Source organism: Sceloporus undulatus, chromosome 6 (assembly GCF_019175285.1).
Source record: "Sceloporus undulatus isolate JIND9_A2432 ecotype Alabama chromosome 6, SceUnd_v1.1, whole genome shotgun sequence".
NCBI classification, from domain to species: domain Eukaryota; kingdom Metazoa; phylum Chordata; class Lepidosauria; order Squamata; family Phrynosomatidae; genus Sceloporus; species Sceloporus undulatus.
Genome location: NC_056527.1, coordinates 40,593,061 through 40,610,157, shown reverse-complemented (window position 1 = coordinate 40,610,157; position 17,097 = coordinate 40,593,061). Strand labels below are relative to the sequence as shown.

Below are 17,097 nucleotides of genomic sequence, written 5' to 3'. Positions count from 1 at the left end.
AGTTGAATGGACTCCTCCAATGAACAGTTCTAGTGCAAAATTATCTAAGAGTTAATACATCTTATTCTAGAATGCCCCAGAGGTGGAGGGGGGGTTGTTTGTTTTTTTGAGAATATATCAAGGAGATAGCAAAGCAAGTTAAGGATAAAGTTGTGCAGACACACCAGTAAATGGTTGGTTTGCATATAAAACTTATATCCCAAACTGTGAACATTCCCTGGAATTGTTAAATCCATTATGGAAAGAATATGGTTCAGTTGCAACTCTGCTGAGAGAAGTCTGTCCAGCAAAACCCAGTGACTGAATAAGGAGGTTGTTGGGGCATGGTGGTGGCAGCATCATGTTGTGGGAATGCTGTTCCTTGGTAGGAATTGGGGAGCTGGTCAGGATTGAGGGCAAGAAGGATGGAGCCAAATACTGGGCCCAGGGCTTCAACTTTCAGCAGGACAGTGATTCTAAGCACACAGCCAAGTAACATGAGTGGTTTGAAAAGAAGAAACTAAATGTCGTATCCCGATTGATTTTTGTTTACTTAGCTTTTGTACCCCACTAAAACAGTTTTTACATGTTCACTTTTGTTGTGGTAAGAATGCCAATTAAATCCACTTCAGTTCTTGTTAATAGCAAGACAAAAGGTGGAAAAAGCAAAGGAGGGTGAGTAATTTTCAGGTTAAGTGTATATTCTTTCTGGGTGACCTGAGTGCAGACTTCACCCACAAAGAGCCTGTCCATCAGGCAGCAAGCCAGCCTCTGATTGACTGCTGGCCAGGCAGTCCCCAGCAGAAACCCATGCTTTAGCATACAAGCTTCTGGGAGGAAGATGATGCAGTCAGTGAGTATGCTTGTTCCCTCTTCCACTGCTCCCCACTTTCTGCAGCCAGCAAAGGGAGATCTGGGTAAGCCCAGAACCCAACAGTGACACAAGTCGATACAGATCATTTAGAACTTTAAAGCCTCCACTTAACACTGTCAGCTAGTTCCACATGCATCAGTATTATGACAAATTAAGTCAGTTCATCAATTCAAATGCTTGGAGTTTGGTTTAAGGTTTTCCTTAAATTTGTTTTGTTTTGAATTGACCTCCTTACTGCAGTTGTGTGCTTCCAAGTCTCTGGCTTATGGTAGCCGTAAGGCAAACCTGTCACAGAGTTTTTCTTGGCAAGATTTGTTCAGAGGGGTTTGCCTTTGTTTCCCTCTTGAGGCTGAGAGAGTGTGATCTACCCAAGCTCACCAGTGGGTTTCCATGACCTAGCATGGATTTGAACCCTGGTCTTGAGTTGTAGTCCAATACTCAAACCACTATCACACTGGCTCTCAATCTTCTAACTAATTAGCAGAAATGCTTACATTCGACTGGTATTGAGTTTGTGTCAGATGTCAAAATATATTGTTAGTTTTGTATATTTTGTTAAAAAAAACTTTCAAATGATTGACAGGAAGAACTAGTAAAAATTCCAGTTTAAAAATTTTAAAATGTGCTTCTTTTATAAAGTTCACTCTGCTTACTAGACTATGATGAGAGGAGCTACTAGAATGGAATAATTATGGAAATCAGTTCTGATTTGTGTATTTGGCAAGCTTTTATGTATATTTTTCATGGCATTTGTATGAGGGATTTGAATTTAGTATTGGAATGATTTGGTTGACATACAGTATTTCAAAGAGCCATGTTAGTCTGTCATAACTCAAACTCTTAAAAGACTGAAACAATTCCTAGGTTTTCCTCTGCCCTACACTCTTGGGCAAAGAAAGGAGGGCTAGACCAACTATCCTGTGTCCATGAATTTCTTAATGCCCCCTTCCCCTAGTGAGAATAAACCAAAGTAAAAACCACTTTTCTCCATGTGGAAGAATTCACCCTGTGGGTGCCAAGTAGCCAAAATTACTCTGAGGTTTAATAGACTTTAAGAAGACTTATCTGTGTTAGTCTGTCATCTTAGTCTGTCACCTGCTGCCTTGTATCCAATAAATAAATAAAATTTGGCATCTTACTGTTAACATTTTGTTTCACTTCCACCACCGTGTAACAATGCTTTGGAATCTGTAGCTTTAATATTATTCTTATCAATGCATCTGAAGAAGCGGATTGATATTCATGAAAGATCGTGGTAGAATAAATCAGTTTTTTTTAATTAATAAATTTTAATTAAATAAAGAATAAATCAATTTTAAAGGTGCTGGTAGATTTTCTCTCCTCACTTTTTCTTTTTTGGTTGCTATGTGTTTTTTCCTTTGAAGGCTCAAGGAAGAATCTATGGTAAACTTAAGGAGGAAAACTTCTTTGGACCTAAAGAAGAAGTGAAACTTGAAGCTCATATAAAAGTGCCATCCTATGCTGCTGGTAGAGTTATTGGTAAAGGAGGCAAAACGGCAAGTGGCTGAAAAAACCTGAACAATATGAATATTGTCTTTTTGACTAATGTATAGTCTATGAAGATTTTCATACCAGCGCTTACCATGGGCTAAGCACTGGTAAAATGCCAGTAAAATGTTTAGGAAGTGCTTGTGTCTGAAAGCCTGATGCACTTCCTAAACAGTGGGGAATCTTCCTCTCACCTCCAGCATCCCTGAATCATTCGGGGAGCAGCCATTTCCCATTAATGTAAACTTTGTGTTAATGGGAAATGACTGCTCCCCAAAACTGATATGAAAATCTTCTAATGCCTGGCGGGCTAGTGCAATAGCATATCATCATCAGAGATGCTAGTAATCTCAAAATGAGATTGGTTTGATAAATCTGAAGGGCTGAAGTTTCAGACCAATGTAGCAAAACAACTTACATTGTTCCTGATGCAACATTGTCTATGCCCAGCTGGCCATCCCCCCATTTTCCTGGGCTAACTGTAACAGCCCCAAATGCACCCCCCATGGCTATTCCATGCATGGGGAATGTCAGAGTCATGTCTGGGCTATGTTCCCATAGACAGACACAAATTTATTACATCATCTACTGGAGTTCTCCAAAGGTCTCAGCAGCTGATGTAACCATTTTGTGTGTGGTGGACATTTCATTGAATGACATTTCTCCTACCCAGCCGCCTCTACCAGGCATGGAATGGCCATGGGACACTACAGTGGTTCTGTGGTAAGTTGGGTTACACCTGCTTGTGCCACTAACAGGTTGCCAGTCTGTGTTTCCATGGGTTGCAACTTTGAGACTGAGTCACATGGGGCATTTTTGAGACATAAGTATTCATCGTTGTGCAGCTTTAGTAGGGTTGTGGGTAGGGTTGCTAGAGTAAAAATTGGAGAGGCCTCTTGTACCTTTAATTAATGTGTACAAGAGGGAATTTCAGGTTTTGCTTCTCACACAACCAGGTAACATGTAACACTTGCTGAAATTCCATCTTCTGCACAACCATTAAAGCAGGGGTCGTCAACCTGAGGTGCCTGTACCCCCAGGGAGTGTGAGATGGAATTTCAGAGGGTACAATAAAGACACTTGTGTGAATTTGGATTCAAGTTCTTTTTTGTCAGTCAAGACAAAATCTAGGAATCACTTGAATCCACAGGCGGGCCTGTGGATCACAGTCAGCAAGAAAGTTCCATGTTTTGACAAAATCATGAATGAGAAAGCAGGGGCAAAGAAGTCATTGAATTTTATGTTCACAATTGGAATAAATAAATAAATTATAATCTAATTGCTCGATTTAGATTTGCATTCAATGTGCTGGTTAAAAGCTTTTTTTAAATTTCAGTTTGATTACTTGCAGTATTTTATGTGGTTCAGTTTGTGGTACAAAAATTAACTTCTTCATCTTCAGATGTAATATTTCTTTTGAAGGGGGTGCAAACATTAATCAAACATTCCCTAGGGGTGTGGGGCATAGAAAAGGTTGGGAACTACTGCATTAAAGGTACAGGACATTTTCACTCTGGCAAACATAATTATGAGGGTAATGCACAGCATGATTTTTATCATCCTCATGAAACTGTATAGCCCTTGTCATTTCACACACAATCTTCTCCCATTCACCTATATGCATATACATTTACCTACATTCATATTTCTCAAATTTGTGAAATGTACACATGGCCACCCCGTACAAACACAGACATGACAATGCCACAACCCAGAAATCTTTTCTGATCTCTCTTGACCTACAATGCTGCTTCCCAGCCCTCCCAGCCTTTATGTAAAACACTTTTTGCTGTTGCTGCAAGAGCTATTGCTCTTATTGTTATGGCAGGGTTTCACTGTATGAGGAAAACTGGTTTAGTATTATATAAATGGTTAGATTATTATTATTATTTTTATAGGTAAATGAGCTTCAGAATTTGACAAGTGCAGAAGTTGTTGTTCCTCGTGACCAGACACCAGATGAAAATGATCAGGTGGTTGTCAAAATTACTGGCCACTTCTATGCATGCCAGGTGGGTGTCTATTTCTATATTATGAAAACAGGGTACATTTTCCAGTGTTTCATAATTCTAAATAGCTAACTGTCCCAATACATAAGAAAGTATGAAATTGCCTGCTGAACCTAAGCTATGCTTATTGTCTCCATTTCTTTTATAGTCTTGTTGAGAAGAGGAAAAAAGGAAATTTGTTCAATTATGAATTGCGACAGTTGGTTTCACACTGGATTGGCAGAAGGCTCAATTCTAATGGTGTCTCCAACATGTAATTCTATACGTGTTGATACTTGGTTCTGCTTGGTTTTCTTTCTCTGTTGGTACTTTTGACTTGCAGAATTAAAGGATAAACCAAAAATGTTTTAAATAATTCATGTCAACATTTTAAAAAATATATTGTCGTCCATTGTGCACATACATAATTTCATTCTTTATTATTAGGGCTTCCATGGTCTTGAATGCTTTTGAATAATTGAAGCAAGGGTGGGAAAGAAGATTATAAAGGTCAGTCTAACAAAATGAGTGATAATTAAAACTGATCCATACTTACTTTTCTCTGCAGCTTGCCCAGAGAAAAATTCAGGAAATACTGGCTCAGGTAAGAAGGCAGCAGCAGCAGCAAAAGACGGCACAGAGTGGACAGCCTCAGCAGAGACGAAAATAAAGGCGTAGGAAAAGACCCTTCGGAGACAGATGCCAGACCAAAGAGAGAGAGACTGTAATGGGCAGGTTCTGGGCACCTGTTGGAATGATATGCAGACGTTTCACCATGCCAGTCATTTGTTTGAGGACCAGGCCACAGTTGGCATGCTGTCTCTGAGAATGTATTCTTTAGGCTCTCTTACTTTTGAAACCCAGCTTTAAACTAAGGACCCCTTCACTTCCCTTTCGTTCTATTCTCACAGTTTAACATAAACTTGTTAGTCTTCTTTTATTGCTCTTACTATTCCTCAGCAATTTTAGAACTTGGTTTAATGAAGCTTTCTCTTTTGCGTTCACTGATTTAAAAAAGAAAAGGCATTGCTCTTCTAGTCCACTTGTAAAAGAAGAAGAAAAACATTTGAAGGGTGGGATTATCAGTTAGGGTTTGGGGTTTAGAAAAAGGGCATTGACAAAAGAGGTGAAGTGTTACTCCCAATGTTAACCAAGTGGCATTTCTTTTTAACATTTGGTTGCATTTTTATATAACACTGCCATGTATAAACTAAGGGAAGTGTTTAATGGTGTTGGCCAGGGCATGAAAAGATAAATATGCATTTTACTAAACTACCTCAGGCATTTAATACCTCAATTAAGAAATTGTTCCTTTTTTTGCTTTTTTTGGTATTTTGTATACTTTATAAAGCTAATAGTTCTTGAGCATTTTATTTTTTTAAAAAAAGTAAAATTTGATCAGCCAACAGCCAGGAGTACTACAGAATTTATTGAGGTGGGAGAAATATAGAAGGTTGCTTCTAGCTGTTGGCTGACAGGAGTGAGATGGAAAAATAGTCTTGGAATATCTGAGGATGTCAACACAATCATTTGTTTGTGGGGAGGGAAAATCAGTGAATGTTCAAATGATACCTGAACAAATGCCAACATTCTGATAGCAGCAATGCCATTATTTTTCTTTTAGGATGGGATGAAAAAGTTTGTGATGGTACTTTGTTGGGAACAGAACAAGGAAGTGATGGCAAGAGGCTGGGACTTGGGGGTAAAATTTTTAGAAAGTCTTTTGGAGACTGGACTTATTTTTCCCTTGTACTACTTGATTGAATGCATGAACCCTTTGTGCCTTTGACCATCACTACCTACCTACTAATGCTACATTTAAAAACATTTGCAGCCCATTTGTACTTTGCCGTTCTGTTTCAAAGAGCAAGCTTCATCTTCAGTTTGGTAGGATGCCTGATCTGCTAGAGCAGTTCAGAGGCATGGGCTCTCAGCTCTCCAGCAGATTGCTTCAATACTGTTTTCAGTTATCATGATATTGGGCAGGGGAGGAGAGATCAAACATGGTTTGATCCCATTTAAAGGTAATGAAAGGCTAAGTTTACATATCCAGCCACTACTAAGGGCCACACTAAGCCACTTCAAAGGCGTTTTTTTTAAACAATGAAAAATGAATTAATACAACCTTAGGCTTGGCTTACAAAATAAATACAGCAGAATTTATGCAACCCACCACAAAAAAAGGAGGAAGAAAACTTATTCAAAAGGCAGGGATCACAGGAAATTTACCAAATTTATTATTATTATTATTTTTAATTTCAGAATGTAATTTGAATCATGATTGTGGTAATGTGTATTCAAGTTTCTACAATAAACTTCAGTCTACCTCAGTTTTAACAATGTGGCAACACATGGTGCATAAAGACTGCTGTGTGCACACGCCTGCCCGTGTGCACAAGCCATGCTATTACCTCAGACCCATTTGTTTGTGATGTTTCTGTGCATGAAAAGATTGGAACTGCTACGCTGCACTGATTTTGAGGGGCACAACTAGCAAAAACAAAAGCTTGTTTCACCATTTTGTTGATCTACCTCTTAGATTGATATGAAAATAGAGGCATTTCTACATAGAATAGATCATTTTCCCAAAGATCATTGTTGTACAGGTTAGATACATTTTTTGAAAAATGGTCTGGTTTTGTTTTTTTTACTGCATCTTTTCTTTACTAATTGGTTTAAACACCACAAATTTGTTTTAGTTTAGCAGAAGGAAGAATGGAAGCCTTTTTCTCTCTTTTTGGACAGTACTTTGCCTAATGTTTAGGAGATTTTTTTCCCCCTTACAGTTACTGAAGTATGAGATGGTCATAGTGTGAGTTTTTGTTGTCGGAATCCAATATCCTTTTGTTAATATTGGAAAAAGAATTAATTGATTATTTTCCATAACAGTTTTACTTTATGAAACTAGTGCTGCATTTACATTTACTGATTTAAATATTGTCATTTTCTTTTTAAATTTGTAGACTTTAGTTGGTAAAATCATGTCTTTAACTTTCAGCTGAGACTTGGAAATAGCTCGGAAGTGATTCTGTAAATGATTTCAGTATTCACAAAAGTGTTGGTCATTTCTCCTCTGTAATGTGCCCCCAATGCAGCTTCACTTGCCAGATGCCTCTGAATGAAATAAAGAGTTTAACTCCTATTATTAGACCTGTGGTTATTTCTCCCCTTCCAGAATATGATTAATGTGGAAGTTCAGTGATTTGTAGGTCAAACTTAGTCTTATTTTACAAGATCCCTGCACAGGCGAGTGCTGCTGCCTCTGTTTTGCACACATTGGACAGCTTCTTGCAGAAATTAAACTTCAAACTAGTCTTGGGTTAACTCCTACAATGCATAATCAGTGCTCATATCCCGCTCTACAAATACCTTCACTAAAACTCATTGGGAAGTTTAGCAGTTTCAAAATAACAAACTCTCTTACACTTGCTTTCAGGAAAAAGGATTGATGGCAGGGTTTGGGTTTTGTTTTTTGCAAAACATTAAAGGCAGAGACAATCCTGCCTTTGCATGAAATTGCTAAAGTGTTCATGGAGGAAAAATAGATTTTATTGCCTTTTTGCAGTATAAATCAATGGTGTTTAAATTTTAGAACACTTGTGGACATGATCCAATGAAATATAAGCACCTAGATGCCATAATTCTGAATGGACCAAGCTTACACTCAGCTCTCTCACTGAAATCTGTGGAACTGGAAATTGCTTACCTTGACTTGACTCCTCCTTTGTATGTGGCTCAGTTTCCTTTAAAGAAAATGAGGCAGAGCCTGAGATGACCCAGAAAAGAGCAACTATAGCATCAAATCAAAGTTGCATACTACTTTTAGAACCACTGCTATAAAAGTGGTGTGGACATTTGTCTAGATCTTCTTCAGGCAGCATGAAAGGAAAATGAACATAGAGAAAGAGTCAACATCCATCTTCAGCTGCAGAGCCACACAATGGCAAATCTGCTGTGCTTTTTATTTTAATAAAACTCACTGTGATTCACTAACTAGGCTTTCTCTGAAAAAACATTGGGAGTCAGCCTCAAAAAAGGAATCCTGGCCATTCCAGACTTTGGAGGTTATGAAAGATCTCAAACAGGGCTAAATATGTACTTGCTAACAGGAGAAATGTGATTAAGCTTAATGACAAAACATTAAGAAAATAGAGGTAAGGTATGGGTTTAAGAAGCACATCTGACTGTGGGGCAAAAAACAGCAAAGACTCATTTCTTTGAGAAATCAAATTGTCATTGAAATGATACAGGAGACAGCCTTCCAAGCATGCTGGTGCATTATAACCAAACACCTTTTAAGCTGTGCATATCAGTGCTTTTCTGTGCCCAATGGATAGGACAATACTGACAGAAGGACAAATCATTACATGGCCTACGGTGCCAGCCCTCATCTATTCTCTGCAACTAGCTTGAAACCCCCTCTTCAGTTCGTTTCAGCAGAACATTTTTCCCATGTTGATCTAACAAGGACTTGCTTTCCTTCTTAGTCCCATCTAACAGTGGGAAAAGTGAACCACTGTGTGACTGACTTGCACTAATTTTGTGCACCACATAATTCATGGCTTTGTCTTGATGGCAGCAGAGAACCCCTTATTTTTCACTATTATTACATCTTGCTCCTGAGTGGACAGGGAGTTAACTACACCCAGGAAATGCATAACATGATCTCTGAGGAGTCTATTATGCCCAATTTGAAAGGCACTGATCATTTATTTTCACCTGGATAATACTGATTGTACTAAAGTTTAAATATGCCTAAAGGCACCAGATAGCATCTGGTATCCTTATAAAATTCATGGTATCACCATAGGGTGATTTGAAGGCACATACATAATCACAATCATCCTGAAGGTATCAGATTCCATCTGATCTTTGAAGGTCAGCCCTGGTTAGTACTTGGATGGGAGTCCACCAAGGAATACCAGTTGCTATTAGGCTATATTTCAGAAGACAGAAATGGCAAAACACTTTTGAGTATTCCTTGCCTAAGAAAACCCTATGAAATGCATGGGGTTGCCATTGAGTTGACAAGCACATGTGCACATGATACTGTTTATGCAAAGAAAGGCTACTATATATTTACTTCCCACAAGCACAACTTGCTTGTTATGCATCACTGATCGTTGAATGGACAAATGTAGATCAAGATTTCAGACACAGAAAACTAAGCATAATGAAAGAAATTATTAACCATTTCAGAAGAGTTGTATTTCTTCTGGTTTTGGACATCTCGTTGATTAGTACTTTTCAGACAGAATGCCATCTGCCAAATTATTGAGAGCAGATAAGAAAAAGATCCTAAAAGAGTCATACTGGGATAGGGGCAATGATTAGCTTCTCAGCCAGCTGTGTCCACATGTTGCAAGTTGACCTGATTTCATCATTTCTTTTGAAATATATGCAAACTTCGTTTTCTATATGCATTTATTTATAAAATGTATTTTGTACAGATCTAGTCCATAAGATTGCTATTTGAGCTTATGACCACTATGCCGCCACAGGTTAGTTTTTTCTTCTTGGCATCAAATGTTCCAGTTGGCCAGTGCAATCAACAATAAAAAGCATTTATCCATGAAAAACTTTGTTCTTTATCTTATGAAGTGGCCAGTTCTTCCTGTTCTGAAGGCATCCCAAATATGAAGTTATCTGGTAGGGATTCTGGGATCATCTGTGCCAGCTGATCGTCATAAGATCGGAGTGTCCACAGCTTTTCCAATTCATAGACTTCACGTGTCTCTGGCAACATGAAATGGACTACAGTATGGCCTGTGAAAGGAGAGTAGCACACTAAGCAAAAGGAAGCAAGCATTTTTTACACTGTTGCTTTATTCTATGACTAGAATGTCTGAGTGGGACTTGTTCACCTCTTCTCACCCTGTAGAGGGAAGAGGGCCTGATCAAACATCACCCCTCTTCTGAGGTGTCATTTGGTGCAGGCCACACACCCCACACACCCTCAGTGATGTCAATGATTTAACCAAGGGCATGCTCTTCCGTTGTCCTCAGGGTGTGACTCTGGTGACTTCGGACACATCTTGCCTCAGCTGGGGCACTCATTGTGCTGAACTGGTCCAAGGGAAGTAGTCTCACTTCTGATTCTGCTTACCCTGATGGAAGACAGGGTGAATGAAGCACCTAGGCCTCAGGACCTTAGATGACTGGCTTCAATCTATTCTCCTGGCATTGCTTAGACTCTCCACACAGTACTCTTGCACTTAAATGGTGGTGCTTCCGTGCCTTCACTCAGACATTAGGTCTTCTTTCCATGCTGACTCAGCAATGGCCTTTCTGCTGCACCTTAAGGAAATTGGTCTATCCCCCTCACCACTAATAATCTATCTTGTAGCTATAATGGTGCATCATCCAGCAAGTCACTTAGCTGCATTGCTGTTTAGAAATTTTACTCTGAAGAGATTTCTCAGGGGCCTCTCTATTATCTACCCACTGGTATAGGACCCAGTTTGAGCATGGTCTGTCTCCATAGTCCTCTTCTAGTTTATGTGGAAACTATTCTAACTCATGACGGACTTCAGGCACACCTTTTGGTGCTATTTATTATGGTGTCCAAAAGGGCAGTTACTGAGAAAAGCTACTCAGTAGTGGAATATTCTATGGATTATGATGGCTTAAACCAAGTCATTACTCTCTCTGCTTCTCAAAACTATCACAGATTTTCATCATGGTGAAGGAGCTTTTAATGCTCTACTCGGTCAAAATAGTCTAAGTTTAATATATTTCAAATTCATTTTGTTTCTATCATTTTCTACACCAGCAAACTGGAGACAATTTACTCCTTCTGCTTTAAGTATCCAATTAACTCAACTGTTATCAATAGTAATTATGAAACTGCACCTTTCTAGGCAATTGGAATACATATGAAAAACATACTTGAGATATCAATTTAAAATAGAAGTGATGTAACTTTATGCCAGGTTTTCTGCTTCTATTACACCTTATCCTTTTATGTAGTTAATTTGATCAATTAACTTATTAATATGCATAATCCAATGTAACATTGCATTCAAATTTAAGCACGTAGATTGGTGCATACAAACAATTAGACCAACATGATGAACTAAAATTATATTTGTACTTTTATGGGATGAAAAGCATTTAGTAATACCATTTTAATTAAATTGTCGTGTTGTATATTGAGGTGGAAGAAGTCACTTCTTCAGTCCTTGCAGACAATGTGAATTACCACATCTGGAAAACCCCTTGCTTCAGGAAGGTTGGTTTATGCAGATGTATTGTTACACCAGCTTGTTCAAACAACCTCTGCAATGCAGTTATTACCGCACACACTCCTTAATTCTAGTTAATTCTATATTAGCAGTAAATAATTTATTTACCAAAATCTATGCACAACCAGTCATCAGTGTCTTTTCCCTCTATCAAAACATGAGGATCGCAGTCTGTCTTCAAATGCTTGTACTGAAAAGAAGAAATAAGTCACTGTTATCCATGTTATTGACAACTAATATCTGAGCTCAGGAGACTAATAACTGCTGGAGCCTGATTAGGCTTTTCAAGAAAAAGGTGCTTCAACGGCTATGTAGTACATCTCTACATTTACAGAAAACATCCCATCTGAAAATAACTTTTGGTGTTTTGCCAATAAAAAAAATGTTCATTCCAGAAAGACTGGCAAACTCAAGTGAGTAGATTCTTCCTAAAGAATGGCAGTGACCAAAGCCTACAATTTTTGGATGTTCTTGCCAAAAATAGAAGTGTTCTCACTCCTCTCCAAGCAGGTCTACCCAGCCAGAGAGCCAGGGGAAGCATACCAGATAAATAAAGTGCCTTCAAGCACTGGTATCTACTTCTCAGCCACCACTCTTTTTCAAGGGAAAGGCCAGTGGGGAGAGTAAGTTGGGCACTGTTGCTTGCAGGCACCCTATGTACCTTCAGACAACAACACCAGTTATTCCCCATCCATCATTCATGTTCTGAAGTAGAAAACTAGCAGTAGTTGGGTTGATGGGGTATGTCTTGCACAGTCATGGTTTGCCAGTGGATGGCACTGCACTCATCATGACAAAAGGCCTAGCGATGCACAGTGGGAACTTTCTGCCAATTGACTTAGGAACACAGGATGATACCTAATACCAATCACTGACTATTGCCTCTTCTAACTGGCAGCAAACCACCATGGTTTTAACTCCACCTTGAGGTGCCATTCATTGAACCTGTGTTTTTCTGAGTGCAGAGTAAGTGCTTTGGCAGCAAATCTCCATGGTTTTCAACCCTACGTCAAGGTGCCACTGATTGAGCCTATCAGCCCACAGTCCTTCCCCATTGTATCAGCCAGTCAAAGATGCATAAGGAATCTATCCTGTACAAGTGACTTCCAGAAACTTGATAGGCACAAAGCCATGGCTGTCAGATACCTTGGATTGACTCTAGATTTAATCATCGTTAGAACAGACCCAATTAAATCAATGGAACTTAAGTTAGTAATGATGAGCAACTTGAGTCCCATCAATTTCAAATTTTTTTCCAGATGTATTACTGTATATGGATGGTAATCAACAGGTCTTCCAACCCAATGTACTTACAGAAGTAGTCATGTTGCGTTCTATTTTGGGAGAAAGGTGGGATACAAATTAAATAATAAAACAAATAAAATACTTCCGTATGCATTAAACTATCCTAGGAGATAGTTTAAAGGCAGAATCATGAGTGTTCTGGGCCTTCAGAAAGCACATCCCTTACACGTGAGGAATGCTGTACAACTGTCCTCATGCAATACTGGCAGAATTCTCAAAATGTTACTGGTTTTTCTGCAGTTCTGCCCACATAACTAATCCTGACAGAAGCTATGTGGGAGGAACAACACAAAGGCGGACTGCTCAAAACAGAATGGAGGAGTTGTCTATTGTAGTGCATCGACAGTCATAGCAGAAGGGATGGAGTGGGGATAGAGAGCAGTCCCCTCCCATTATGAAGCATGCGGCATAAGCTAGTTATGCACAAGTATGCCACCAAAAGGATGCCGCCCTACGACTCCCAGAACCCACCAGGCAGCACACAGTACAGTAGTTAAAAAAACAAACACCTTTCCCAAGCTCTGACATTAAGTGTACTGCTTTCTTGTTCAAAAGGTGTTTGATTTGCTCTGAAAATTTATTTTCCTTTCCCTCATTCCCATAGCTTTTCATTTTCTACCACAAGCTCTGCCTTTGGCAAGCTAGCAGGCAAGGAATGTGTTGGTTTTGTCCATGTATAATGCCTTGCACAACTGTGTACCACTGATAAATTGCTCTCATTTACAGAGCATTTTCTGTCTCGTCTCTTAAAACCAATTCTTCCTCCTGCAAATTAGCAAATACTGACCATTATAAATACATGCAGGAAAGTCCGCAACCTTCAAGTGACATTTAATTATAGATAAAATCTGTCAGCTTTGGTAAACTCAGACTTCATAATTTACTATCTCTTTTTGCCCTTAATGAGCATAAGTGACTGCCCCAGTTCTTTTTTGTTAACATTGCTCTCAAATTCTAAAACATTGGTATTATTTGTCATACCATTTTTATCAGGTAGTGTGCCATAGCATGGAGGTGCCTTGAAGATGTTCCACTGACAATGATAAAATAGTTGCTGTATTTCATTTCTGGAGGCAACTGGATAGCACAAATATCTTTGGCGTTTTCTTGTCTCAGAAGTGACACTATATCCTCAAAGTTGAATCTTGAAGGACCACGTTCTGAAAGAAGCAACAACAAAATGATTAAAATCAAACTACAAAGTAAAGAGACAACCTAAGGATAAGATGGTGTAATCACTGGGTCTCTGCCAATAGGCAAATGAGTTTTGGATCTCTTTACAAGATCTCTCCACATCATGGACCAGTGATGGCAAACCTTTTAGAGACCGAGTGCCCAAGCTAAAAGGCGTTCCCACACCGGGTATCATCCAGTGCTAAGGGGGGCTGGACTTCCCCGGAGACAGTTAAAGGCACAGGAGGGCATGGAAGAGGAGGAACAGGTGTACCCTCCCATCTCTCTGCAAGCCCTCAGAGATGGTTTTGTGTGCCAAAGAAGGCACACATGCCACAAGTCCACCACCACAGTCACAGACTAATGTTAACTCTCCAATGGTACAAACAGGGTTAATTTATATAAGTGACTTTGTTAGATGCTCTTTTTTTGGTCTTTGCTCAGTATTTTGAGACAGGGAAATGAAGGTGAGAATAGGGGATGAATTTTGCTTTCTAAACTGCATGCACAATACACATTGTTTATTGCGGGGAGGGGGGAGCTGGGTCATCTTTATGCACTTTAGTTTTCAGGTTTGCTTCTGCACTACATAACCCTTCTGAATCCATCTTCCATTACCCTCAGGTCCACCCTAGCCCTGAGATTGGATTGCTGGCCGGGGATAATCTGGATAGAATTAATTGTTGAAGAGCCCACTTCTACCATTGGCTATAAGGGGATGCTGGTCCTTCTCTGCTGTACACCACCCACTGCATCACTTATCACCAACAAAGCTTACATAAAAGGAATGATGCGCTTCGTACCAAAAAAAAATAAATTCTTCAGGAGGCCTGAAACTATAGCCAGTTCCAGCATAGAGCAGAACAGATGGCCATACTTTCCTTCTCTCTCTCGCCACAATTTATTTTCAAGGGGAAAGCATGCACAGAGAGAGATATGGCCATTTCTGCTACATTTATGAGTGAATATTGGCTTGGAAACAGACATAACAGCTAATCAGTGAAAACCGTAGCCTGCAACACAAACACCCCCTTCTGTCATGGTTTAGCATGAGGACAGTCCACTTCTACTGTCCTTGGAGGGCATATTTTAGGCCTCCCTCCCACAATCTAAACCCAGATGCTCTTGCTACAAGAGAAAAGGTGGCTCTTTCCCCTTTGTTTGTTTTTTAGTTCAAATCCTGATGTGTAGAGTTCAAATGTATTGCTTCCCAAGAAAATAAGGTTGCCAGGAGCCATTTAGCATTGTTACTTTTATGGAAAGCAAGGTGTGCTCTGCTCCCTGCTTTCCATAAAAACAGCACTTCAAAATGGCTTCTGGCAGTGGTGTTTTTGTGGAAACTTCCTGAAGTGCTATGAAACTAGGAAACACAGATGCAAACACCTCATTTAACATTTAAAACTAGGAGGGGAAAGGGTTTGTCTTTGTCTCTCACAGCAAATTTAACAGTAGTCCCCACATAAAATGGATGGGGCTGCAGCCGGCCCTTGGGCCATATGCTGTTTCTGTCCAGCTTCGTATTAAATCTAGATTAATACTAGCTAAGCACCTGTTAACCCAAGGTTTCAAGCCCTTTGCAATCCAATTTCCAGTCATAATTTAAATAGGAATTCCTCCTGCGCGAATGCAAGGCTAAAACATGCTTATGCTTGAAAAGGAAGAGAGGAAGCAGAAGGCATTCCTGAGATGAATGCCTGGTCTGTAAACTACGTTCGCAGAATATTACTGATCTGTAAGCCAGGATGGTGTAATAATGGCTGAACCTCAGGCTACAGCTCTGGAGACCAGGGCTTGAATTCCCTGTATATCATGCCAGTATTTGGTTTACAAACCCATCTTGGATCATGATCTCAAGAAAAGATCTAACCATGCACTAAGGTCCACTTTTGGTCTGTCATACACACTTTACGGCTGGCATCCTGCCAGGCGATGTAGGCCTGCGTAAGCTGCACTATGCATGCAGGGCAAACTATTTGTGTGTGTTGTGTACCTTCAAGTGATTTGTGACTGATGGGGTCTTCTTGGCAAGATTTGTTCACAGGAGGCTTGCCACTGCCTTCCCTTGAGGCTGAGAGGATGTGACTTGCCCAAGGCCACCCAACAGGTTTTATGGCCAAGCAAGAATCAGAGTCCAACATTCAAAGCACTGCACCCCTCCATGCAGGGCACACTATTCATCCTAATGCAAGAGAGACAGTCTATTCTGCTGACAGTGGCAGAAGCAGAACTGTGCAATGCACTGTGTGATTGTGTATTACAATCGTTCATGACACACCACTCTGCCATGCGTTGGGCAATGCTGCAATTGCTAGCGTAGGGTCTCCCCACGATTTGTGCAACGCTGAAGGGATGCTGGACGCAGCTTCTGAGGCACTCTTCACATGATCAGCATCTAAGCTTGGAAAAGCACGTCTGCTATCAGCATACACAGAGACCCCTGGTGTGAGATGCTGACACACAACGGCTGGAGCAAGGTGCCAAATGCAGGGCCCCCGCTGCAAAGGAACACCGAGCCAGCAAAAAGCTCAGCCCTAACCCCGCCTCTACCTGGGCGTCCTCTCGCGTCCTCTGCCGCCACCGCCGCCTGCTCCGAGCTCCCCAAGAAGCCGCCCAGCCTCCGCGACCCCAAGGGGAGAGGCCCAGCCCTCGAGGCCCCACAAGGCCTCCGCCGCAGCCCCACACAGCGCCCAGCCTCCCGGGAAGCCCAGACCCACAGCGGACGCAAGCACCGGACGCCGCGCAGCATGGCGCCCAACTGAGAGCGCTCGGCCTTAGTTCTGACAGGGAGGGAGGACGCCCCAATCCCTTCATTACCGCCAGGCGCGCTCTGATTGGTGGATGTGAATGGCTGAGGAAGGCGGTGATTGGTTGCCTGCCTGGAGCGGAAGTGGCGACTGCGGGGCGCACGCGCACAACGGAGAGTGAGGCCAGTGGAGGAACGTCCAGGCTTTTTGCCCTTAGTAATGGCGCATAATAATAATAATAAATAATAATAATAATAATAATAATAAAATTAATAATAATA

At 40.5% G+C, this 17,097-nt stretch overlaps 2 protein-coding genes across 6 annotated transcripts in view; one reads left to right on the top strand and one right to left on the bottom strand.

Annotated features, from left to right (window-relative positions):
* IGF2BP3 (insulin like growth factor 2 mRNA binding protein 3) overlaps positions 1-7,495 on the top strand; it is a 97,564-nt gene extending 90,069 nt beyond the window's left edge. For all 5 annotated transcript variants that reach the window (XM_042471934.1, XM_042471932.1, XM_042471936.1 and 2 more), the window contains 3 exons: positions 2,239-2,370; positions 4,261-4,374; positions 4,919-7,495. In XM_042471934.1, the coding sequence (XP_042327868.1) occupies positions 2,239-2,370; positions 4,261-4,374; positions 4,919-5,020 (348 nt within the window). In that variant the 3' untranslated portion in view covers positions 5,021-7,495. The remainder of the gene's footprint in view (positions 1-2,238; positions 2,371-4,260; positions 4,375-4,918) is intronic.
* Positions 7,496-9,756: 2,261 nt separating this feature from the next.
* Positions 9,757-16,868, bottom strand: MALSU1 (mitochondrial assembly of ribosomal large subunit 1). The gene is made up of 4 exons (XM_042471937.1): positions 16,620-16,868; positions 13,881-14,059; positions 11,703-11,784; positions 9,757-10,116 (listed from the first exon to the last, which is right to left on the bottom strand). The coding sequence occupies exons 1-4, from the start codon at positions 16,816-16,818 to the stop codon at positions 9,944-9,946; spliced, it is 633 nt and encodes a 210-aa protein (XP_042327871.1). The 5' UTR covers positions 16,819-16,868; the 3' UTR covers positions 9,757-9,943.
* Between the last annotated feature and the right edge of the window lie 229 nt (positions 16,869-17,097).

Coding starts and splice junctions, on each gene's coding strand:
- MALSU1 (XM_042471937.1), bottom strand. CDS start 16,818: ATGCTGCGCGGCGTCCGGTGCTTGCGTCCGCTGTGGGTCTGGGCTTCC. Junction 14,060..16,619: donor GGACGCGAGAGGACGCCCAG/GTAGAGGCGGGG, acceptor TGCTTCTTTCAG/AACGTGGTCCTTCAAGATTC. Junction 10,117..11,702: donor CTGGTTGTGCATAGATTTTG/GTAAATAAATTA, acceptor CTCCTTTCACAG/GCCATACTGTAGTCCATTTC.